This window comes from Pleurodeles waltl, chromosome 7 (assembly GCF_031143425.1).
Source record: "Pleurodeles waltl isolate 20211129_DDA chromosome 7, aPleWal1.hap1.20221129, whole genome shotgun sequence".
Classification (NCBI taxonomy): Eukaryota; Metazoa; Chordata; class Amphibia; order Caudata; family Salamandridae; genus Pleurodeles; species Pleurodeles waltl.
In genome coordinates, this window is record NC_090446.1 from 1135949891 (window position 1) to 1135977137 (window position 27247).

The following is a 27247-nucleotide window of genomic DNA, read 5'->3' on the forward strand; positions in this document are numbered from 1 at the left end:
CAGGATAAACCTACAGCCTGCATTTACATCATTATATATTTCAGTTCTGCTGCTTGAAAGCACACCATTTGAGAGTTTTAAATAACTGATTTGACATAATCCATATGCAGCCTAATAGAAATGTAATGTTGAAATGGTTGTTTGCCGTGGACGACACTCATAAAATTATTTTGCCAAGCGGAAATGTATTAACTTTTAGAAATGAGTGATTCAGCTCACATGAACACTAATGGTGTTCAGAACACAGTATTGACAGAGTTTCAATTAAAGGATTATTTTCTCAGTTCTCTTCTTTGCGCAACGTTCAAGGTAAGCAATTTCATCTCTGCAGAACAAGTGATCTACATTCTAGTCCACAACTTACTTTCAACTATGGTTGTACAGACACAGCAAGCCTGCATCCCAACAGTTGTTGCCAAATGGGTGACTGCATATACCTTCAATCGCCGTATTGTGTGGGGGAAATCCAGATGGGGTCTCTGCCTTTCAGTATTAATGTTTTTTTTTTTTTTGTTCATTTAAAATACAGCCTGGGATTAGGATTTGTAGACCACAAATTCAGGCTCAATGCCAATTTACACCTTGAAACAGGAAACCTGGTGAACTGTAACCCACGAACCACCTACACATTACATGGTGACGGTGTATTCTGGGCAAGGATCAATCCTGTGAGATACATAGGAGTATTAGTTCCTAGTGGGTTCCAAATGTTTTTTCACCATAGACACAAAAATGAATGTATGCTAGGATTTAAATAATGTTTACATTTGTAAGGGTAAAGATGAAAAACATAGTTGCAATGAACTGCTTATAAAATATCATTTGACACTGAAAACTGTGAAAACTGTATCCCCTGGCGGCCAGGATTAATTTGGATTCTGTTACTCTGGATCAGAATTTGGGTAAAGAGGGTACTTTCAAAAGATGTGGAAGAAGATTGTCTTTCTCTCTGGATCATATGTTGACGATCCCCTAGATTAATTATGTTAAAGGTAAGTTTACAGATGTGGGTTTTGCAGACCTATATTTCAACCCTAAAGATATATAATCAATTATGACATTTTTGGTGAATGAGGCATTCAGGGAAAGATGGTGTAGCCTCAACCAGGCAAACATTGACAAATTAAGTAGTAGTGCCAACTATAACTCTATCAAAACATCGCTGGGTTGTGAATTTTATTTGATTTTAGTCCTTGATGCAAAAAACAGTTTTTGCTTATTAGGTTTTGTTTTAATTTACTTCATTTATTATTGGCCTTTTCCAAGAATGTTGATTGGCGTACAACCTTGCCAAACTGCTTTTGTGACGATTCATCAAAGCGAAGCACCATGCACTTTACTCTATTTTCTCATTTATGTTCTCAACCCAGAAAGTGCTTTCTGAGACCAATTCTTTGTTAATCCAAGATTAGATCTCATAGAGAAGCATTGCTTTATTTGCAAAAAGTGTATGAGTTGGATCTCTGTGTAGCAGTGTTAAACTTTGTTTGCTGCGCAATAAGGAACAGAAACCTATATGGGGCTTTGTGATGAACGTTTCTGATAAATGAACTTCTGTGACCCTATGAAATGGATTCGATTTGTTTTTAGCCATGTTTTTATTTTTTTATGTAGTTTTATGACTGTACTGTTTTATTCTGTGCTTTTATGACTTGAGATTAGCTGAGTAAAGATCATTAAGTAAAGTAAAAAGTATTAAAAGAATTGTTCCATGGTAACGGTTTCAGAATGTCCTTGCATGGAGAGAGAACTGGTCTCTGTTCTCCATATCCTTCCTTCCTTGCCCCTCACTAAGCTGTCCTGTTACCAAAAAGAGCCTGTATGAGTTTCTGAGGTGGCCTCCCGCCCGCATACAACAAATCTGTTATTCTTTATTGAGAAAGTCATTCTCTGCCTCTGCGCTCAGTAATTTATTACTTTCAAGCAAGCCGATAAGACTGAGGTGGCTCAGAGAAACTTGCTGTGGCCTTCACCAAAGTTGTTTACAGCTGTGCTAACTCCAAGCCATGTCTCTACCCATCTTAAATACACGTTGATGATTATTTTGCAAAGAGTAGGCATCATAATAAATAATGTCAAATGCAAGAATTAACATATTAATATTGTTGCCATTTCACTTAATTATCTGACTCTATCAGTCGTTTGAATACATATATGAATAAGTGACTCAAGCTATAATACAACAAATGTTATCTGTTATACATGTGCGAACATTACTAAACGCAGCATGTATTTGTAAATGAAAAATGGCACTCAAATTATTATATGAAATGCAATTGGGGGGCAGTACAAAAGCATAAAACACAAAAATTACGTCAGTATGTACATTCATGCCAGTTGGGGCAGCTAAATTGGCCGCATCAAATGAATCATCCTGTACTTTGCTCTTAATACATATCCTAGTAGTGATGTACAAATTGCCCAAACGGTCTTAAAGAAGTTATTTGATAGCTGCTTCTACAGTTTTTCTTTTTTTTTCTCTGCCTTTTAATTTTTCTTTTTGTTTTCGAATCTACTTAGAGAATGTGAATTGAAAAAATCTGGACATAGGAGTAGAATTTTGGTACCTTCATGGTGATTGTTGCCTCTAGTCCCTATTTGCATATCTCAAAATGGACCTGTCTACTCCTCTCCATTAGCCAAAACACTGCACCAGTAGATTATATTTTCTAAAATATTAACTGGTATGGCGTGTGTCTATGTGGTAGAAGAGAGCATGGCCACGTCTACATTTTGTTGGAGGTGGAGTACCCTCTGAGCAAAATTTTGAATTGAAAAGCTAAGAAGTGCACTTTCTGGTACCATCACTAAGCTATAGGGTACTTTCAGATTGTGAATACAGGAAAAGCCTAACGCACTAGAAGTAATGGAATCGTCAAGTTAACGTTATCTTTCACCCACATCCTGTGATATCTTATTGCTCGATAACTCAGGGCTTGTGTTGCACAATTGACCACTGAGTTGTTAAATGTCCTCCCTTGGGATTTACACTCTCTCCTGTTCTCCCACTGTCTGGTCTTCTTTCGAGCCTGAGATTTAATCTGCTCACTTGTAATATTTTTTCTGTCCTGTCGTTTTTGTGGCCTGGGACTTACACTCCCTGCCGGTGATGTCTCTTTCTTTCTTACACAGATCTACAAATCGACAAAGTGCAATGATATGCAGCAGTCTGGCAGCTGTCCCCGTGGACCCTTCTGTGCATTCGCACATGTAGAACGTATGTTGCTTTTTCTCTCCCTTTTAAGTCACCCAATGCATGCTTTTAAACTTTTTACTGTTTTACATAGGAACACTACATTTGATGGCACATTGAGGCCTCCAAGTCCAGTCTAGTTAGCAGATTTGCTACCTGTGCTTAGTAGACAGACACTGTGCGATTTCCCTGTCGAGTTCCTTGGTCCACACCTGGTGAATTTATATCATAAAAATATATTTGAGTTTCCTGCAGTGCTGCACAATACTGCTGTTTTTTTAAGGGGTATGAACGCAAGAGCTGAGTTGGTTACAGTTCTGCATATGTTGAAATTGATAACTTGACTGAGCCTGTTTGACAGGCTGTATTGGAAAATGAGCCTGCAAATATTATTTCACCTTCTAGATTTTTTGACCCTCATTAAGAAAAGCTTACCATTTCCATGGCACTTTAAGCCCTCTTACCAACCCCATTAGGAATTACACGGTGAAAGAAGTATCACAGACCTAATTTTCTATCCCCTCCTGTATGGGGGACAGTGAGGAATTACTGGGGGAATCTGGCCTGTAATCGATGATCACAAGCAGAAATCCTAATTTTCTAAGAGAATTATAATAATGTAACCTACATTTTTGTTAACTGTCCACCTCTGTGGATGATGGGACTCTATATCATTAACTTTAGAGGTGCAGAGTGAACACCCTCTGCACCAGAGCACTTGTATTGAGTCTGTGCAATCATACGTTTAGCATTCAACAGTTTCCTTTGAAAATAGACAGTTGGCACAGGTATACAAATCCTTTAACTCTAGGACCCAAGAATAGGAACTGTTTAACTGCGTTTCTGTTCCAAGATATCCTCATCAAAGTCTTAAGAACTGGATAGACCCGGCCACTTAAACACTTCTTAATCACTGGATATATATATATATATATAAAAAAAATCTTGCCTATAAAAAGGGTACTAAATAGCCATATTACAATAACTTTTCTTTTAAATCATAACAATGAATACTATTTATGCTATCAAGGAAAAAAGCTGACTATGTGAAGCCTTCCACAAACCGTTATTAAAAAGCAAAGGGAAGGGAATATGAGACATTGTTAACCAATAGGCTGCATTCCAAGAGTTAGCATAAAACTGGGATTGTGTCTTTAAGAATCTAACAGAACCCCCTGTATCCCATCATGCCTCACAGGTGACAGGTCAGTTCTTTATTTTTATGATTCCTTCAGTTAGGATCCTGGAGCACTGAGCTCTCTTGTTTTACTACAATAGTCAGAAAATCTTTCCCATAAGGTTGCAAATCATTATTTGATAGCTGCCAGTATCTGCCATACTTTTTTTCTGACAGAATGTCCTTTTTCAGTCTGTCAAAAAATGCCTTAATTTTTTGTTAAATGCCCTTCTGTGGAAAGTAGGAGGCCTAGATTGACCCTCATGCAGTCTACTTGTCTGCCTGCCGGAGTCACACCATCTTGACTCCTGTCCTTACTGCCAGAAAGGCGTACTTTGAAGGACAGTGAAAAGATAAGACTTCATGGACTCCAGGCAAGGATATCACCTCTAGGGGGCCTTTGGGACCATCTACCTTCCTCTAAATAGCCCTACTCTGATCCAAAAGAACATCAGAGAAGGCAGATCTAGAGAGAAACAGTGAAAAACAGACATTGAGAGGTAGGACGTTCAGAAAAAATATCTGTCTGTTCGACGTCGTATGCTGTTGAAAGTTCGGTCGCCTCACCAATCTGTCGGCACACACCCGGTACTTGACATTGAAAGCCTCATCGCTGGCAGGAATACATCGCCCATCGATGTTGAGACATTCCTCGATCCCAAGACAAACTTCGCCGTTGAGGTCAACATCGGCAGTGAGATATCCATTGAAGGTGAAAACCTACTCAATGTCAAGACATGCCACACCGGCATGGCAGTCTGTGCTACCGATGTCAAGAATGTAGTCGATGATGACACTCAGACCTTCAGAAATTACCAACACGACGTCAAAGGAGAAACAGCTGTCAACACACAAAGAAGTGGCAGAACAACCTCAGGTGCCACCTGCAGAAGCCCAAATTGCTGCAGTGGATTTGCCCATATCAAGACACTGAACACCTTTGAGGTCTAGATCACGGTCTCCAGTCAACATCTCGCCATGGTTGCTGGAAAGCTTAAAGAAAACTCTGCCTGCAAAATCTGTTTCTGAGTCCCCTTAAGCCTTACACACTATCTCTCGAGAGAACGCCCCCACCTCAGTTCTCACTATGCACTGTCTCTGTTCCTCCTACGACTATGAGTGCCACACCACGTAGGAGTGTGCCTCAACCATGTCCAAGGTTTATAGGTCCTGTGCATCACCATCCTAGATCTCACACATGATCTAGAACCAGATCTGCAAGATCAAGACACACAGATTCCACTAGGCACAGGTGGAGGACACCATCCTGGTCTGCGTCTTCCACATTGTCAGATAGAGATTACTTTCCCACTCTTTCGGACACCCCACCAGCAAGAGTTTCCTCAGTGGATGAATTATTGGCATTCAATGATGTCTTAATTAAGGGTTCTACAAAGCTGTACAGACATCCCAACCCAACCTGCAGCGTACTAGATTATCTTTGAAACCTTACACCACAGGACAATGTCATGGCCACTCTTGTGTCTGGTCTTCTATAACCTGCAGCGCAGCTGTTCTTAACACCAGCAACCTTAAAGTATGAAAAAATATATAAATCTCTGCATCTGAATCCATTATTTCTCAGGACTGACCCTCCTCCAGATTTGGTCATTGTGTCAGATGCATGTAATCCCATTCTATTGCCTCTTCTTCCTCCTTGGTACCAAAGGACAAGGAAAGCAAGCAGATAGATGCGCGCTGGGAAAGAAAATCGATGGCATCCTTCGTGAAGGTGGCTAGTGCATCTGCACTACTCCTGCAGTATGACAGATCCCTTTGGGATTCAATGTCAAGGTTTACTGAGAAGCTGCCCAAGGAGGACAGACAGGATTTCTTGGAGCTTCTAAATTAAGGTGTTTTGATCTTAAACCAAATCACAAGCGCAACTGTGGATGCATCAGATCTGGCCACACAGATATGCACCAAGGATATGTGCAAGAAGATCTTCCTGGCTACGACTCGCAGGGCTGAAACCTGAGGCTCAGCACTGCATAATGACACTCCTATTCTCTGGCAACACCCTCTTTGATTCTCATGCGGATAAAGAGATGTCCAGAATGAAGTCCGAGCTGGACATCCTTAGGGCTGTAGGTCTTGAAAAGAGGCGAGTTCCTTATGCACTTAGGCATTACAGGCCCTACAATAGAAGGTAAAATCAGCAGAGGGTTAATTCCCCTCACTGACAGCAGCACCAGCAGCAGACAAGATCACACTCCCATCCTCATAAGCCATCCAGAGAAAGGGGCACACAACAACAACAGCCTGCAGCCCCAGGATAGCCCACAATGAAGTGTTCCTTCCTTGTTCACTGTTCCCCGCTCCGGTGAGAGGAAGCATTGACGATCACTAGAAAGAGTGGCAATTCATTACGAAAGACAGATGGGTCTTGAATACTGTGCAGAATGGCTATTCTCTTTGTTTCAATTCTCCTCCACCAACGGTCCTTCCGTCAAAAACATCCCTGTACCATTTAGATCTCATATGTCCCCATCTGACCCGGCCAGAGCTCCAAAGATATATAAGACAAGACGCAGTATACTCTGGGCTCCATCAGCCATGGACCTGGAGAATGGTTTTAGCATCCTCCGGGGTCATGGTTGCTTGAGCCCAGAGTCTGATAGGACTGTTACTGAAGAATATTCAACCCGTATTCTTGGTCTGACAGTAATATTTAGTATACTGCTGTATATATCTTTTGAGCTCTGGCCTGGTCAGATGGGGACATATGCATAATTGATGGTTGCAAATACATCATTGCTTCAGGTGTGATTAATTCACTTTGTTCCTTGTCGGTGCTTCCTAAATTATTTATTTGTTGGTCAGGATGATGACCTTTTGGTAATTTCGCTAATCTTGGGGTCGAAACTTCGACAGGCATTGAATGTGGACTGTTTGCAAATACTTCATTTAGGATTTGACACTCAAATAATGGGTGCTGTACTATGAGAACACAACATTTTTAACAGCCACGTTTCCTTCCTGTATATACTTGTAAATAACACCAGTGCACTTTATTTTCACTTCTTCAATTGTCACTGCGCCATCACTTTGTCACTCTGTAGGAGCACCTTATCCTTATTCTGCAAGACTTTTATTACAACTTTGGATGTTCTGACTTTAGTTTGTTTTGGATGTACAGTATTATACTTGGCAAAAAAACTTTTTACAAAGGAATTTGATTTTCATAATAAATAGAACATTTTAAATAAAATTGATCTACATATTAAATAAAAATAAACCTTACCTTTTGGGAGGATGCACCTTTAGCTGTGAGAGTAGAGGCTAACACGTCCCAAGCACAGACTAATCTTTTTTTCATCGACTTATTTATCCAGGTCACGGGCTATAGGGTTTGCCCCCTCTTTTTTTATCTCTATAGAAGCCTTTCTTTCTAGCACTCGCAACCAACTGCATTCTCACACAGACCGACAACACGACAATGATACGTTATCTGAACAAGCAAAGAGGGACTCCTTCTCATCCTCTCTCCCAAGAGGCTCAGGCCATCTGGAAGTGGCTACTAACCAGGACTCCCATGGTAATAGCCATTTATCTGCCAGAAGTTTAAAACAAGCAGGCAAGATGATCGTAGTCGGAACTTCAAAGACAATCATGTCTGGGTTCTCAATTACAACATTTTTCAGGAAATCTTTTGAAAGTGGGAATATCTTCACATAGACTTGTTTGCAGACATCAACAACAGAAAATGCCACGTCTATGCATCCAGGTTCTCCCAGCCAGGGTCAGTTGGTCAGTGAAATTTCTTTACCTATTTCTGCCAGTTCCTCTCATTTCAACAGCGATTTTCATGTTATACCGGACTCACACTAGGATGATTCTCAAGTTATACCGGGCTTACACCGGGATGATTCTCAGAGCCCCAGAGTTGCCTCGTCAGTGGTGGTTTATAAATCTGCTACATCTCTCAGAGGGGTCTCACAAGAGACTTCCCTGCCAACAGGATCTACTGTCCAGGTTCAGAGGATGGATACTACATCCCAACCGCTCATCCCTAAACCTGGCAGCATGGCTCCTGAATTCCCCCAATATGGCTATTTAGGACTTCCTAAGGGCTATATGGACATTCTCAGGGAGGCTAGGAGACCCTCCACTAGACGTCCATATGCCTCTAGTGGAAGAAGTTTTATTTGTGGTGTACACAGAATGGTCACAACCCAATTTCATGTCAAGAAGATGTACTCATTTTGTGTCTCCTTTACTTGGCTAAATCAGGGTTTCAGTTCTCTTCCATCAGAGTACACCTGGCAGCCATAACAGCTTACAGGGAATCTCCCTCAGAGGCATCCTTTTTCAGACTCTCAGTAGTGAAAGACTTTCTTGAAGGACTTTAAAAGGTGTATCCCCCAGTCAGGAATCCCCCCCCTCCTTCAAGAGAACCCAACATTGTGCTTTTCAAATTAATGGGCCCTCCCTTTGAGCCGATACATAAAGCCACTTTGCAACAACTAATCTGAAAATCAGCCTTTTTGGTGGCTGTAGCTTCCACCCGTAGGGTAAGGGAAATTCAAGCTTTGTGTTTACCATACACTATATCCATTCCAACAGGGTAATTATAAGGACTCATCCCAGTTTTCCCCCAAAGGTAGTCTGAGTTCCACATCAATCAGACTATCTCCCTACCTACTTTCTTCCCTAATCCTTCAGATTCGGCTGAAAGGTCCCTATATTCAGTGGGTGTTAAGAGAGTGTTGAAATTCTACTTAGACAAAACTAGGATTATTAAGAAATTGGATAACCTGTTTGTTAACTATGGTCCAATGTGGACAGGTTTAGCCTCATCTAAACAATCAATTTCAAAATGCATTGTTTCATGTATACTGTTTTCTTACCAACATGCTAAAAAGTCATTACCTGTTCGACCTAGAGTGTACTCTACCAGGTGAAAAGCTGCTACTGCAGCTCTGCTAAGAAAAGTACCAATATCTGAGATCTGAAAAGCTTCTGCCTGGAAGTCTGCCCATACTTTCACTACGCATTACTGTCTGGATTGAGATGCCAAGGCAGACGCTCAAGTAGGAAAGGCTTCAGTGAGGAATCTTTTTGGCTATGATGTTGGGAGATGTTTTTTTCATCTAAGTCCGCTTGTTGTGGGATGGGCTTACTTTTCTATTCAATGCTTATGGCTATTAATGAGGATCTCCTGGAAGAGAAGGATACATTGTTTGCCTGTAATTCTAGTTCTCTTGCAGGAGAATCCTCATCAAAGTCATATGCAACCAACCCACCCACCTGACCTGTCACCTGTGAGGCATGATGGGATCGAGGGGGTTCTGTGAGGTTCTTAAAGGCACAATGCCAGTTTTATTCTTACTCTTGGAATGCAGTCCATTGGTAAACAGTGCCTCATATTCACTTCCCCTTGTTTCTAAATAGCAGTTTATGGCAGGCTTTCTATAGTCAACTTTTTTCCTTGATAACATGAATTGTATTAATAAGTTTTAAAAGAAACAAAAAATTATATATATATATATATATATATATATATATATATATATATATATATATATGAAACCAATTTTCTAAACTTATATCACACTCACTTTAGCTGCTGTCTTGAAAGTTTCGGGGTGATCTGTATAGCTATTTTCCCCATTCTTTGTTTATGGGGATTTTGCATCCTTTAGATGCAGCTACAGCCTGAACGGCTTAACGAAATGACACCAAATTTGGCAGGAAGCTAGATCTTGGTCCGCGGGTTGTAATTTCGTTTAAATCTGTTCAGTAGATTCAGAGTTAAGTTTAAAGAATATATATCTATTAGTACGCAGGTCATCCCGCTGTGAATCCAGGGACTCCAGGGCAAAGCAAGGCCCTGATTGGCTTGCCACAACCTGACTGAAGAGTTGCAGCTGCCATTTTGTTTGTTGCATTGGCTGGAGGTGGGAAACATTTGTGCAAAAACACATAAGGAGTCAGGATACAGGTATTCTTTCCCCATAGGACACATAGAGGGGTCCCTTGCCCATTTTTTCCCCCATCCCGTCCACGGATCATCTGCGGGGCTCAGCACAGCCCCCCAGTGTAAATCTGCAGATCCAAAGAAAGTTTTTAAATAAAAACCACCTAGTGCATCCAACCCCAAGGCCGTGCACAGCTTGGGTTTGAGTGCATGCTGGAGGGTTGGTCTTGCCAACCCCCGCCACACATGGTTGTTATATGTTATATTAATGTGCATGTTAACAAAACATAGAAATTCACTGAAAAAACAAAGGTCACAGGGACGTTACAGTTAAGGTGACGTTTTACCCGTACACAACCATAGAAATTCAGCAGCTATAGTTATACTTATGGTTTCTTGAGATAGGTATAACCTTAACTCGTTATACTTTAGGGCACAAGTTGTAGTTTCTTGAGATAAGTATAACTATAACTATTGAATTTATATGGTGTTTTTGTATGGGTAAAACATCAGCTTAACTGTAATGTCCCTGTAACCTTTGGTTTTTTCAGTGAAAGAAAAAAAAATGATTAAGAAGTCCTCCGGTGTCCCCACACTTATACAGGGGTATTCAGTGCTTATGACTTTGAGGATTCCCCTGTAAGAGAACAAGGATTACAGGTAAGCAATTTATCCATGTACCTTTAGTCAGTAAGATTAACTGGGTTGGAAAATTCACACCAAGTTTCAGATCCTTTCACTTCATCAACAGGTTGGGTTAAGAAAGGCACCAGGTTACATTTCAGTTCTCACAGATAATTTGAGGTAGGAAATAAGCACATCTTAGACCGGGTGGGGAGAAATAATGGCCACAGTTAAAATTTCACATGAAAACCTTTGAATCTGATAGGCTAGTCCCACATGACACGTGGAAACATATTTTAAAATTATAACACTTAAAATTAGTTATCTTTCTTTTTTCATTAATCAGAGATCACACTGGTCATTTCTTCTCTAGGGTGTGCCCCAGACAAATCTGATTTTCCCTGTCCCTACTGGTATGTTCTGCTCCATTTCCCACATTTATATGAATAAATTAGATTTCTAAAATCGCCCTATTGTCTGCCCCCAGGGTACTTAACCTTACCTTGATAAAGTGACCAACTTTGCAACATGTACTTATTTTAGCATATTGCCAAACCACGTCCCATCACAACTGTGGGAGGGCTATCTATCTTCCAGTTATAAAGTCCAGTACAAACTCCTTATTTTGTTTTTTGAAGCATTTCAGGGCCTTGGCTCCTTTAACTGGAATACCTTCCCAGATATTCTAAAAGCCATTTTTTCCCTGGAAGCTTTCAAGAATGATTGTACACCCAATCCTTTCTTATCAAGTTACGAACCCATCAGGACAGAAATGTGTCTCCACATTCCCTTAATAATGTCCCCCAAATGCACCATATTGACCATCTGGTCATTTAAGTGTCCGTCACCTCACATGCCAACAGATCTAATTGAAACAAGTGAAAATGTGTAAATTATTTGTATTTAGTATTGTTAATATACCTTTCCCATCCTTCAGTTCGCAATGGCTCTTACAGGTCAAATGCACCCTATTCAGGTATACAAACAACTGGATCTTGATTAGTTGCTATATATTGTGTTTCTGGTATACATGCTCCTGTCCTTTACAAGCGCGCCTGTTTCTTTAATAAAACGCAAATCAAGCACAAGCAATGCCTGACACTCAGCCAGGGAGCTATGAAGGTTTGCATGGTAGGGAAATTTGTTTTGTGGATCTTCCTGCTGTATTGCTTCATAGTGCTTTTGTGGCAGGATATACATCTTCCCATTGAAGTGTCTCCTCCTGGGACTTCCTCTAATGCGGCTAAGACATTATTTTCAGAAAATATAGTTTTTGTAGATCAAGTTTCGCTGAAAGCTCTAGCGCAAAGAATGCATGCCTTTATGTTTTTTCTGGGTGACTTCTTCAGTGAGGGCTCTCAAGAATTTTGCTGAGTGCCTGGAGAGCTTCACACTCAACTTCCTCAGGAAGTTTGGTATTTTCATGCTAGAAAAAATAAGGTAAATAAACACACAGTTTTAAAACCTGTATTTCTGGAAGCATTTCTCAGAAGTCCAGTCTTTTTTAGGTCACAGCTTACCAGTCAGCTCAGCTTGCTAAAGACATCTTGGGGACTTTCAGAAAGTTGACCTAGGAATGCATTCCGCTTGTTTATTATCATTGGCTTTGTGGTTTGTAACGCACACTTTCTGTCTTTCTATTTGCTGGCTTTATTTGCATTAGGCTCTCCAGGTTCGGTAAGTTCCTCCCATTGCCTAAACCGTGTTTTCTGTATTCTTCCACGAGCTAGCTTTCTGTTAACAAGCCTTTAAATCTTGTTCGTATCTCGTCACATTTGCTGTTCATTCAAATATCGAGGTCAAATGTAAGGCACAGGGTGCTTGTTTACTTTTCTTTATCTGACTTCAAAACAAGAGGATTTATGTGACAATCTTGCTGGATACTGAGAGTAGGTAAAAGTTTTTTTCTAGCACATGAAAACATTTACATGAGCTGTGTAAACCTTTTTCAGAATTATAGCAGAAGTATGAGTGCACAAATGAAGCCCTTTTTTTATTTATTTCTGACGTGTGTAGGAAGAAATACTTTAATATGATGAAACCAAATGATTTAGTTTTACCAGTAAAATGGTATGTCTCTGCAAATGTACTGATCTTTTCAATTGAAAAAAATGTTGCTTGTAATGGCAGTGTGCTACCACACCATGAATTCTCCACTCTGCGCCACTCCGTTCTGCACCACTCCACACCACTGCACTCTACTATGCATCACTCCAGCTTAAAACACTGCACACTATGCAGTTCTCTGTACCACTGTACTCTATGCCACCACACCCTTTGCCACTGAACTCTACACCACTCTAGTCTAGGCCACACCAATCTGCTTCTCACATCTCCACTCACCGCTACTGTACTCTATGCCACTCTTCAACACTGCACTTTATGCCAATACACACTACGCCAACCCACTGTATAACACTCTAATCTACTCTGTCCACTGCACTCTATGCCACTGAGCTTCATACCACTTTACTCTGTGCTATTACACACTATGCCACTTTACATTACTTTACTGCATTCTACTATGCAACACTGCATGCTATGCCGCTTCACGCTGCACCTCCCTCTACTCTACCCTGTACCACTTTACTCTATGCCACCACACTCTTCACCACTGCACTCTACACCACTCTAGTCTAGGCCACATCAGTCTGCTATGCACATCACTCTACGCCACTGTACTCTATGCCATCCTGCAACACTGCACCGTGTGCCAATAGACACTAAGCTAATTCATTGTACAGCACTCTAATCTACTCTGCACCACTGCACTCTATGCCACTGCACTTCATAGCACTTTACTCTGTGCTATTACACTGTATACCACACTACACAACTGCACTTAACCCTGCGCCACTACACTCTACAGCACTTCACTCCGAAACAGTCTACGCCACTGCACTCTATGCTACTCTTCTGTTAACCGCCCTCCAGTGCTCTTCACGCCACTGTACTTCACTTTGTGTCACTGTACTCTGCTCCATTTCTGTCTTTGCCATCTACTCCAGTCTACACCACAGCACTCTGACACTTTACTCTGCACTGCTGCACTCTCCCTCACTGAACTCTATGCCACTCTACTCTGCACTGCTTCACTCTACACCACTGCACTCTGGCACTTTACTCTACTCTGCACCCCTTTATGCTGTTGTACACTGCACCACTCTACGCCACTGCATTCTATGCCACTCACCTCTACTTTGCCCTCTAAGCCACCGCACTATAAGCCACTTGACTGTACTCTGCACTCTACATCACTGCACTTCATGCTATTCGACTCTACTCTGCACCACTGTCTAATACATCACTCAACTCTATACCACTCTGCGCCACTCTGCCCTACTCTGGTCTACACCACTCGACTCTGCTATGCACCACTCTAATCTACACCACTGCTTTCTTCACTGCTGAATTCATTACCACTGTACTCAGTGCCACTATACTCTGCAACACTACCCCAATGCCCTCTACATCAGTTCACGGTATGCGACTCCATACTGTTCCACTCCAATACACAACACTCTCTGCCACTCCACTCTACAGTAGTCTACTCCACTCTTCGCCATTCAACTCAGTGACACTCCATGCAGCTAACTTTTAGCCATGCTGAAGAGCAGCCACACTGTTGAAAAACATGGTAAAAGCACATTGGCAAAGCCAATAGCCTTTGCGTAGGCGAGACCTATTGGCTTTGCCAATGCTTGTTATGAGGTTCCTCCAACTCTACTTTCTCAAAGGTGCCTGAAGTTCCTTACATTTTGATTCCTCAAGGTAAGTTCATTAAGATTTAAAACAGAGCTTATGCTCAGTAATCAGGTCGGCTATTTTATACTAGAGTTTGCCAAGAGGTGCTTTGCATGTAATATTAGGCTGGGGAAGAATGGCCCAGGGACCACTAAAGGGGCATTGTTGGGATTACTTCAATGGCGGATGTAAGGAAATGCCTCCTTGGCATGGTTACCCCCTGACTTTTTGCCTTTGCTGATGCCAAGTTATGATTTGAAAATGTGCTGAGGCCTGCTAACCAGGCCCCAGCACCAGTGTTCTTTCCCTAAAACTGTACCTTTGTTTTCACAATTGGCACACCCTGGCATCCAGGTAAGTCCCTTGTAACTGGTACCCCTGGTACCAAGGGCCCTGATGCCAGGGAAGGTCTCTAAGGGCTGCAGCATGTCTTATGCCACCCTGGGGACCCCTCACTCAGCACAGACACACTGCTTGCCAGCTTGTGTGTGCTGGTGGGGAGAAAATGACTAAGTCGACATGGCACTCCCCTCAGGGTGCCATGCCAACCTCACACTGCCCATGGCATAGATAAGTCACCCCTCTAGCAGGCCTTACAGCCCTAAGGCAGGGTGCACTATACCATAGGAGCAAACCTTAGACATTGTAAGTGCAGGGTAGCCATAAGAGTATATTATCTGGGAGTCATACATGAACTCCACAGCACCATGATGGCTACACTGAAAACTGGGAAGTTTGGTATCAAACTTCTCAGCACAATAAATGCACACTGATGCCAGTGTACATTTTATTATGAAATACATCCCAGAGGGCATGTTAGAGATGCCCCCTGAAAACATACCCGACTTCCAGTGTGGGCTGACTAGTTTTGCCAGCCTGCCACACACCAGACATGTTGCTGGCCACATGGGGAGAGTGCCTTTGTCACTCTGTGGCTAGTAACAAAGCCTGTACTGGGTGGAGGTGCTTCTCACCTTCCCCTGCATGAACTGTAACACCTGGCGGTGAGCATCAAAGGGTCACCCCCTTTGTTACAGCGCCACAGGGCATTCCAGCTAGTGGAGATGCCCGCCCCCTCTGGCCACGGCCCCACTTTTGGCGGGAAGGCCAGAGGAGATAATGAGAAAAACAAGGAGTCTTCACTGGCCAGTCAGGACAGCCCATAAGGTGTCCTGAGCTGAGGTGACTCTGACTTTTAGAAATCCTCCATCTTGCAGATGGAGGATTCCCCCAATAGGATTAGGGATGTGCCCCCCCTCCCCTGAGGGAGGAGGAACAAAGAGGGTGTAGCCACCCTCAGGGCTAGTGACCTAAACACACCCCTAAACCTAGGAAAACAGATTCCTGCAACCTGAAGATGAAGAAGGACTGCTGACCTGAAGCCCTGCAGAGAAGACGGAGACACCAACTGCTTTGGCTCCAGCCCTACCGGCCTGTCTCCCCACTTCAAGAAAAACTGCAACAGCGACACGTCCCCCAGGGTCCAGCGACCTCTGAAGCCTCAGAGGACTACCCTGCATCTAAAAGGACCAAGAACTCCGAGGACAGCGGCTCTGTTCCAAAGAAACTGCAACTTTGCAACAAAGAAGCAACTTTTAAAGACAACACGTTTCCCGCCGGAAGCGTGAGACTTTCCACTCTGCACCAGATGCCCCCGGCTCGACCTGCGGAGGAACAACACTACAGGGAGGACTCTCCTGTGACTGCGACCCTGTGAGTAGCCAGAGTTGACCCCCCTGAGCCTCCCCAGCGACGCCTGCAGAGGGAATTCAGAGGCTCCCTGCGACTGCCTGCTTCAAAGAAGCCGACGCCTGGTAAAGACACTGCACCCGCAGCCCCCAGGACCTGAAGGATCCGACTTCCAGTGCAGAAGCGACCCCCAGGTGGCCCTCTCCCTTGCCCAGGTGGTGGCTACCCTGAGGAGCCCCCCCTTGCCTGCCTGCTTCGCTGAAGAGACCCCTGGGTCTCCCATTGAATCCTATTGCAAACCCAATGCCTCTTTGCACTCTGCACCCTGCCGCCCCCGTGCCGCTGAGGGTGTACTTTTTGTGCTGACTTGTGTCCCACCCCCAGTGCCCTACAAAAACCCCCCTGGTCTGCCCTCCGAAGACACGGGTACTTACCTGCTGGCAGACTGGAACCGGGGCACCCCTTCTCCATTGAAGCCTATGCGTTTTGGACACCACTTTGACCTCTGCACCTTACCGGCCCTGAGCTGCTGGTGTGGTAACTTTGGGGTTGCCTTGAACCCCCAGCGGTGGGCTACCTTGGACCCAACTTTGAACCCTGTAGGTGGTTTACTTACCTGCAAAACTAACCAATACTTACCTCCCCAGGCACTGTTGAAATTTGCACAGTCTAGTTTTAAAATAGCTTATTGCCATGTTTGCCAAAACTGTACATGCTATCTTGCTGATTCAAAGTTCCTATGATACCTGTGTGAAGTACCTTTCATTAAAAGTATTGACTGTAAATCTTGAATCTGTGGTTCTTAAAATAAACTAAGAAAATATATTTTTCTATATAAAAACCCATTGGCCTGGAATTGTCTTTGAGTGTGTGTTCCTCATGTATTGCCTGTGTGTACAACAAATGCTTAACACTACCATCTGATAAGCCTACTGCTCGACCACACTACCACAAAATAGAGCATTAGAATTATCTCTTTTTGCCACTATCTTACCTCTAAGGGGAACCCTTGGACTCTGTGCATGCTATTTCTTACTTTGAAATAGTACATACAGAGCCAACTTCCTACAGCGGAGATTCCTCTGTTCGCCAAGGGTCTCATGTTTACTCCAGCTTAATTTAGTCACATTTTGGATACACATCTGTGGGGCCAGGGGCAGATATACTGTTGAGACCCACCTCATTCTACCAATCTAAGGCACCCTTTCTCTGGAGAATCACCTGTGAGCATAGTCTGATAAGAACATTCTCAGGTTTTACACTTTCCCTTCCAGCCTTTTTTTCTTTTTTTTAACTGCAGGCAACGTGGGCTTCTTTGGATACCATTTATGTTAAATACTCACATTTCAATTCCCTGAGATGGTTTTGGGGCAGATTTCTGGTCTTCTCCTGTCCTTGTAAACCTTTGTTTCTTTTTCGCTCAGACAAGATTATACTTGTCATTCCGATGGGTATTTCCCATGAATGCAATGTGTGTGTGAAAATTAGGTGTTTTTGCATGTTTTGAGATCTTTATGAAGATAATTTTTCAGGAGCTCTATACTGATATACTTCAGCTGTACACTTTCCATCTGCTCCATTGCCTTCCTCTTGCCAAGATATCTGTATAGCATTCTTTGGATATAGCCAGCCAGACATTTACTCTTGGCTATATCCAAAGCTATTCTACTCCTTTACTACTGAGCACCCATAAGACCCAGAACTTGAATGTTAGTGTTCCAGCCTTTAGTACAGTGCTGGATACTAATATGGCATCTGATGAGGAAGGAGAGAAGGCAGTTTATGTGCACATCATCCATTTATTTTATGCCATTGAGCAGTACCATTACTTCATGGGGTCTTGAGTTTACCAAATAATCTATAGTGAAGAATCGTGCTCTAGTCCCCAGCCTGTTCCGCTAGGTTGTTCAGCAGTTTTCTGGGCTTTTGCTAGAGTACCTAGTTAATGTGCGGCAACAGTTTGGCAGAAAACTCCTCCAATATTGTGTGAACATCTGGACAGCAGATGCAGTGTGGTGTCAGTTACAATGGAAAATTGGAGCTTTGAGAACAAGTCTTGTTTTATTGGGTCAAGAATGGCAATTTTGTCTAAAGGCCTCCCTCACCTGTGGCAACTGATACCATCCTGATGGGCAGCAAACTTCAAACATTCATAACTTTAAGTTACCCATTATTGAATCTTTCATAGATTCACATGCTTGAATCATTCCCCGTTGTCGAAGTGGGAGTCCAAAGGTACCATAACAGCAGTGTGCATCATTACGATGGGCCTCAATGGCAATGAACTGTCTCATTAATGACGTGTCTTTTAAAAAAAAAAAAAAAAGGACCAGGCTTGGACAATGACCATTCAGGTGTCAGAACCCTCAAGAAAACTCCTAAGAGAGGCTGTTTACCTCAGATTTTCTACCTCATGTCGTGTGAAGGTAGTCGGCTTGAGCTCTGCTCAGTTTTTCACTTCTTCCAACTACAATTTCAACAAAAAATGTCTGAAACCCCTAAAAAAGGACTATTCATGTGCTGCAAGTCATGTGACAGAAAACGTCTGCATGTGGAAAATCCACATAAAAAATGCCTTTACTGCCTCTATTGCAATCACCAGGTGAAGGACTACAACATATGTAGAACCTTTTCTATAAAGACCTTAGAGGACAGAGAAGGCAGGCTATTTCTGGGGCTACAGAAGTCTAAGAGCCAAAAGACAACCACACCTGAAGAGGACATCTGAGGAGGATAAGAAGGCCTTCAAATCCCATCATAAAGACCCTCTGAGAAAGGAGAAAAACACCATATCTCCACAGAGAAGGCCTCTTCCCAGCCCACCACTCCATAAAAAAAATTGAGAATGTTCTATGTCCACAATTGTAAAAAAAAAAAAAATTGTCAACGACATCAGTCGACAGCACTCTCAACGACTACGGTTGTGACTCTCTCATCCACGAGACTATTGTCTGCACGAACAACGGCTGCCGACGCGCCCATACCATTGAGGAGTTCGCCACCTTCGATGACAATACCAAAGAAGGCACTATTGACTGCAAAACCATCAATGTCTTTGACCAAGCTGCCCGATATCACATCAACACCGTCAACGGGACAGTCAACAATTATAATAAAAGTGGCCACTAATACAATTACACCAGCGATTACCTCTCCAAGTAAGGTCTCTCCTTTTTCTCCTTCTATTAGATAGATATAGAGGAGTCTTTTGAAAAAGGACCATTTGGATCTGCACACAGTCTATCTGAACTCATGGTTAAATAACAGGATGATGATGACATCTATGAGGACGATGAGCAATACTACCATTAGTATTATGCTCCTCCGCAGGAGAAAGATTATGAACAGAAATATCATTATCAGCAAAGACAAGAGGAACTATTATTACCTAACTCCTTGGTACAAGATTTGCAGGCTGTGTTGCAAGATTATAGCGGAAGATTTCTGTAGACAACATAAGATGCCACAACCTCAACCTATTGCACCTTATATGCCTCAGTGTATTCCTCCTTCGGTAAATCCAAGAATTACATCACATCCAAAAATGGCAGCACCACCTAGAAAGGACCCTGCTTCATCTGATGATGAAAGAGAAGAAGGAGAAATTCAGGAGAATATTCCTCCACAAAATGAGTGGGATGAATATCTCATTCCCACGCCATCACCTCCATAACTTGGACAGAGCAGCCACCAGATTTCACCTTCCATCTTCCATCAAACAAGCTGATTGTTGTTTCCTTGATGACTTTAAGGAACAGACAAGGAAATCAGTGAGAGCCATCCCCATAATTGACTATATCTGGGAGGAGGGGATAAAAATTATGACAAACCTGGCTACAGTGGCGGAAGTGCCACCCTGGGTAGACAAGAAGTATAAGAAACCTGAGGATTCCCCTGCATCCCTAACTGGTCATACCAAACCTGACTCCGTTATTTCACAGGCGGTGCAAAGACGTTCCAAGAACCCTTCCACTTCCATCTCCACACCACCAGATAGGGAAGATAGACGTCTGGGCAACATTGGCAAAAGATTTTCCCTCATGCCTGCCACTGTAGTCCAAGCGGCAAATGCCCTGGCTATCTTAGGCAGATGTGGTCAGACATTGGCAATTTAATAGAATAGACCGCATCCTGGAGGATAAAAAGTCAGAAACAATCAAGATTTTGCAGGAATGAGAGCACACCTCTTCTGAGGTAATAGATTGTGCACTAGATATCGCCTCAACAGGCTTTTGTCAGCTGGCTGTAGCAGCAGTCCTTAGGTGCCAAGAATAGCTTTAGATATGGCTTTCGAGGGAGAGATATTATTCGGTAAGCACATTGGCGATCCGCTGTTAGAAATCAAAACAGATATGGATACTGCAAGATCCCTCAGCACCCTCAAATATAAAAAAGTTCCCTTTCGGGGAGGTTGTGGTAGAGGTTTCTCATCCTACAGAGGTTCATACCATCGTTAGCAGTAGCAGCACTTTCAGTCACAGTACAGGGCAACTTAGCAGCAGCAGTACCGTCAGCCACCTACACCAAATAGGGCCCCTGCTGAAAACAAACCACCTAAACTAGAGAGACCGGTCGCAAACAGTGACCTACACAGGGTACTGGATACAGACACCTCTCTTCAGCCTGTGGGTGCGACGATTTCCAAACATCTACACCAATGGGAAAAATAACATCAGACGAATGGGTGTCAGACCTGGTAGAGTATGATCACACTCTAGAATTTATGCAAACACCACCAAACTATCACCCAAGGGGAACAGGCCCCCCTCATATTCACTTATTGAAAAAAGAAGCCCTCACCGTGCCTGTAAAGGGAGCAATCGAAACGTTTCAATTTTCTCAGAGGCGTAGGAATCTATTCCAGATTCTTCCTGATAAGAAAGAAAACGTGGGGAATGGAGATTCAACAAATTCTTCTGCAAACAATCATTTCGGATGGTCACCCTCTCCGATATCCAGAACCTCCTCAACAGCGGAGATTTTATGACAGCTCTCGATTTGCAAGACACATATTTCCACATCCCCATTCATCCCAAGCACAGACAATCTTTGCTTCACTGTAGCTGGTACCCTTTAGAAGTTCAAAGTATTCCCATTCAGGTTGAAATTGGCATCTAGCATATTTAACAAGTGCCTGGCACCAGGAGCAGCCACTCAGGACCCAAGGTCATCAAGTGTGTAGGAAAGTCCCCTTTTTCTGGCATGGTTACCCCTACTTTTTGCCTAATGTCAGTGTGCTTAGACTGTTCTCACTGGGATCCTGCTAACCAGGACCCCAGTGATTGTGCTCTCTCATCCAAATTTTGTTACTTTGGTACTTCTTATAACCCACAATTGAGCAGCTATGCCCCTATAAACTCCAGTTCCTATTCCTTGGACTTTGTCGGGGGGGGGAGCCATTTTATCTATGTATTGGCCACTGGTCACTTCCTGTGGTCCAGTTACATAATGGTAACTCTGAATCTGGCATTGTGTAGTATCAAACATGTCAGAATAATACCCCAATACTGATTCCAGTGTTGGTGGCATGATTCCATGCACACTGGGGATTCCTTGGAGTGCTCCTACCAGTCTTCCAGGGTCTGCGGGCAGCTTGAGCAGGGGACAGCAGAACAAAGGGTTTCCTGTAGGAGAGGGGATGCAACCTCCTTTCCTTTGGAAATAGGTGTTACTGGTCTGGGGAGGGGTAGCTTCTCCACACCAACAGACTGAAGAGCGCTTTTGGTGCCCTCCTTGCATAATCCGGTTTGCACCAGTCCAGGGATCACTGGTCCCCACTCTGGTGCGAAACACAGGAAGGAAAGGGGAATGACCACTCCCCTGTCCATCTCCACCCCTAGAGTGGTGCCCAGAGCTCCTCCAGGTGGCCACTTCTTTTTGCCTTCTTAAAAAGATGTGGAGAGGCCTCCTCACTGGGTTAGCCAGGTAGCTGACGTCAGTGACACCTTCTAATAGGTGGTCACCCCAGAGAGTGACCAAACCCCCTTTTTGGGCTATTTAGGGACTCCCTTTTGGGTGGGGTCCCCAGATTTGTCGTGCAAGATTCCTCCAGGACCTCTCTGCAAATACATCTTCTGCTCCTGGTCTCTGGAACTGTTGCTCGGCTACCTAGGGACTGGACAAGACGGCACCACCTGAGAAGCATCTCCTTGCAACATTGGTTTCCGTGGCTCCTGTCAGCATTCTGCAACATCTCTCATCCTGTGCATCCTCTGGAGTCGGCAAGACTTCGACTGCACCAAGAAGCAAGAAAATCTCCTTTGGAATGAAGTAGTCACTCTCCTGCATCCGCAGTTACCTAAGGCAACGACATCTGGCTGTTGGGGTCTTCTGTCCGTCCGATTTGTGAAGATTATCCAAAACAGCTGGTGGTTCTGAGGGATCCCCTGGGTTCTCTTTGCCTTCTGTCCAATGTAGGAAACTGAGCCCTTGTCTCGGCCACTGGGACAGAACCCCTGTGTACCACAGCTGTTACACCAGCAAAGGCTTGTTGACTCCTGCTCCAATGAATCTTCAAGCTCCAGGTAGCCACTGCGCGCCCCCCCCAATCCCCAAGCACTCTACCTCTGCAAGTACAGTGTCCTTTCTGCAGCTCCAGTGACCTGGGATTCCTCTTCTGGTGTGCTGAGTAGGCCTCACTGCATCTTCTTGTGCCTGCTGCCAGTGGGTTGCTTGTGGGGGCTCCTACTGACTCGCCTGCATCCTGAGGGTCAGCCTGGACTCCTCCAAGCGTCGAGTTCCCAGGACCTTTCTGGTCCTCCACAGCGCTACAAAACTTCTAACTGCTCCATTTGCATTTGCATTTGCCTGTGCTTGTTGGTGATCCTTCTGACCACTGACCCGTCACCAATCCAGTGACCGTCGAGAGACTCCTCTGCGGCTCCTTGACACCACTACTGGTCTTCATCACCATTGACCCGGATCCCCAGCTACATAGGGTGGGTATTGCATCCTGCCCCACCTAGACACTCCTGCGTGGCTTGGACTCAGTCCCCTTCTTTTGCAGGTCCTCCGCACTCGGAGTCCGCCGTTGGGTTCCACCAGCCTGGTCCTGTTTTTGCATGTCTTCAACCACAGCGTCTCCATGTTAGCCTATGGGAAGACCAGGTAACTTAACTCTCTGCATGCGGCCACTGGGGATCTTCTAGATACTTACCTTCTGGGGTTCCACTCTTCCACAGCCCTTGTCTAACTACTCTATGCACTCTGGTGGGGGACACACTTTGCATTCTATTTTTTTAGTAAATGGTTTGGCCCCCCTATAGAGCTCTTGCTAATTCATGCTTTTGCTGCGTACTTACCAGTGTATATTTTGCGTGTTTCTACCTCCAGAGGTAGTCTAGTTTGGTGTGCCTGTAATAAAGTACCTTTATTTTTGCAACACTGTGTGGTTCCTTTCATGTGTGATAAGTTACTGTGTGGCTACTGTGGTATTACAAGTGCTTCATATGCCTTCTACATAAATCTTGGCTGGTCTTCACAGCTACCCTAGAGAACCCTGGCTGTCTAGACACTGTAATACTATCTAATCAGGGGTGTCTGGACCCGGTATAAGGTGTAACACCATAGGTGTCCACTACACACTTGGCCAGCTTCCTACAAAGTGTTTCCCTACTTGGACGACTGGCTACTCACGGCCCCAACAGCGCACAAAGCATCCAAACCACACACTGACTCGACTCATTTCACAAATTAGGTTTCACAATCAATTTGCAAAAATCAGTTACCATCCCAAAACAAAACACAATGTTTCTAGGAGCTCTTCTGGACATGATATACAATAAGGCATATCTATTCCTAGACAGACATATCTATTCCTAGACAGACAGCACAAATTAAGCAATGTGGTTCTCAAGCTTTCAAACGAAGGTCCGCTTCAGTATGTCTGTATAAGTCCCTTGCTAGGCATGATGTCTTCCTGCAATCAGTCTAGTACCTCTGGCACATCTGACGATGAAAAAAATTCAGGAAGAATTACAGAAGCAATGGATGCAGATGGAGGAAACCTTTGACATTGTGACTCGCTCCAAACTTGAAGAAGGCCCCAGTGTGGTGTCCCAGGTTTCCCATTTGTTTCAGGGCCTAACATTTCTTTCCCATGTTCCTGAGTTCATAATAACCACTGATGCCTCTTTGCATGGCTTGGGTGGCCATCTACAAGACCTGCAAATTCAGGGAAAATGGTTAAAGCAACGGAAAAAACTTGCATATCAACAGTCTGGAGTTGAAGGCCATCTTTCTCTCTTTACAGTCTTTTTTTCTGAGGATAGCAGGCGCCAAGGTGCTACGTAGGGTCACACGGACAACACAAACAGCATGCACTACATAAACAAGTAAGGTGCCACAAAATCACTAACAGTCTCCCTAGAGGCTCAAGAACAGTGGAATTGGCTCACTACTCACAGCATGACCCTGAGAGCCAAAAATGTGTCTGGAATCAGCAACACTTTGGCGGATACACTCAGCAGGACAGCAGACTGTTGTCAACTAAACAGGATATTCTCATGCTTTGACACACTGGCATTGGATCTTTTTGTGACAGACAAGATCACCAAATGTCAGTTCTACGTCAGTTGCTACCTGCTCCCAGGGTGGTGGGGAATGCCTCAGGAAAAGGAGAAGGGAGCAGTTTCGCCTGATCCTAAGTGCTCCCAGGTGGCCCAGGCAACAGTGGTTTCACAAACTCCTCCTTATGTCTGAATGCAAACCTTTTCACTTCCCACCAGTACCAACATTATTAACCAGGATCAAGGGCGAAATTCTCCATTCAGACCCACCATCTTGCCATTTGTGTGCATGACTCCTGAATCTATGAGCTTAAAGACTTAAACATTCCTCAGGACTGTAGACATATCCTGTCCAAAGCAAGAGCTGAATCCACCAACAAAATGTGCAGATTAAAATGGAAGAGTTTCTGTGTGTGGTTCCAACAATCGAACTTGCACCCCTTAAAAAGCTTCCTGAACAGATTCTGCCATTTTTCCTATCGCAGGCTAAATCTGGATCTGTATGCTTCGGTCAAGGTCCACCATGCAGGAATATCAAGATATCGACATCATCTCATTCTCCTTCCCTTAGCTCTGAAAGAATAATTAAACAATTTATGAAAGGGTTATTCAGAGCTTTCCCTCTGGTTAGAGCTCCACCCCCGGAATGGCGTCTCAATATAGTCCTCTCAACTAATGAAACAACCATTTGAACCTATTCACAACACAGAATTAAAATGTCTTACTTGGAAAGTAGCATTTTTACTAGAGCTCACTTCTGCTAGAGTGGTCTGCGAAATGCAGGCTTTCACTACACAGGAGCCATTCATGCAATTCGCCGACGATTACTTTCTCTTAAAAACAAATCCTCGATTAATTCCCAAAGTACCAACTCAATTCCATCTGAATGAACCCATCATTCTTCACACTTTTCCTTGAATCCTGCCACCTCAGTGGAACAATCACTTCATATTCTGGATGTAAAGAGATGCCTTCAATTCTGTTTGCATCGTACTAAGCACATACGCAAATCTGATCAACTTTTCGTATCATATAGTCAAGCACCTAAAGGATCTGCAGTTACTAAGGCCACGATCGCAAGATGAATTTCCACTGCCATGCAGTTTTGTCTTTCAAAGGCGGATAAACCGCTTACAGCTAAAACCAGAACAAACTCAACAAGGGCAGTATCCATCTCAGTTGCCCTGTTTGCAGGTGTGCCATTGGAAAAGATTTGCTGTGCTGCAACGTGGAAGAACACCCATGCATCTACGCAGCACTACTCCCTTCAATTGGCGCACCGCTAAGATGCAGCTGTAGGACAGGCAGTGCTATGGCATTTGTTCCACTAAGGTGATCCTCTATTTATGGGGGTTTGTATATTACTAGTTAACTGGTTTACTTATCATATGATTTTATTTGAATGTCTGTCATTCTATTTCTAGCATGTTATGATTAGACGATGTAGCTATGTTGCATTGTTTTTTATTACCCACCATCCACAAATTATATTGCTTCAAAGCATACATATAATAACTGCTTGCTATTCTGATTCAAGCATGTGAAACTATGAAAGATCCTATACTGGATAAGAAATTGAGTTACTTACCTGTAACTGGAGTTATCCAGTACTAGTATTTTTCATAGATTCAAATGCAACCCCCTGCCCCCCCTCCTCCCCTGAGAGGCTCCCCTTATAGCCTCCCCTTATAGCTCGTATACAAAAGATTACACTTGTGTTTGAAAATGTGAGGGGAACAGCCTCTCTTGGGAGTGTTTCTGTTGCCTGATTGGTCCTAGTCCAAGTTTGGTCTTTTTTTATATAAAAAAAAAGTACATTGACATGTTATCAAAGAGAGACTGTTCATTGCCATTGAGGCCTGTGGTAATGATGCAAACTGCTATGTTATGGTACTGTGGGACTCCCACTTCAATGACTGGGAATGATTCAAGCATGTGAATCTATGAAAGATACCAATACTGGATAACTGCAGTTACAGGTAGGTAACTTGTTTTCAATGTCTTGCCTGCATACTCTGGCAAGACATTTTTAGAGCAGACTGACTGATTCTTGTCCTATGCCTTTGTAGATGCCTAGGTCCACCTTTAGCCAAGTCAATGCAGTAGATATGACTTTGCTGCCATTGTTATTCAAACAAGTCTAATTGTGCATCTTTCTCCTCCAAGAGGACAAATTTAAATTGGTGGACATCTGCTTTGAAGTGAAAACGCTCTACTTCTTTTCACTGCAAGAAGCCCTGAACCAGTGCAAAGCAAGAGATGTAATAACCAACTCTCTTTTAGTGACTTTCTCAAAACCTCACATCTTGAGCCACCAGTGTCAGTGGATTGTATGTAGTCTAATATGTTGACTATGGTCTAAATATTTTGTGTCTTTTTTAACAGAACCTCCA

General features: G+C 43.5%; 1 protein-coding gene across 4 annotated transcripts in view; it reads left to right on the top strand.

Annotated features, from left to right (window-relative positions):
• The window catches only part of UNK (unk zinc finger), an 890253-nt gene that overhangs the window by 313929 nt on the left and 549077 nt on the right, over nucleotides 1-27247 (top strand). For all 4 annotated transcript variants that reach the window (XM_069200175.1, XM_069200176.1, XM_069200178.1 and 1 more), the window contains exon 7: nucleotides 3133-3217. In XM_069200175.1, the coding sequence (XP_069056276.1) occupies nucleotides 3133-3217 (85 nt within the window). The remainder of the gene's footprint in view (nucleotides 1-3132; nucleotides 3218-27247) is intronic.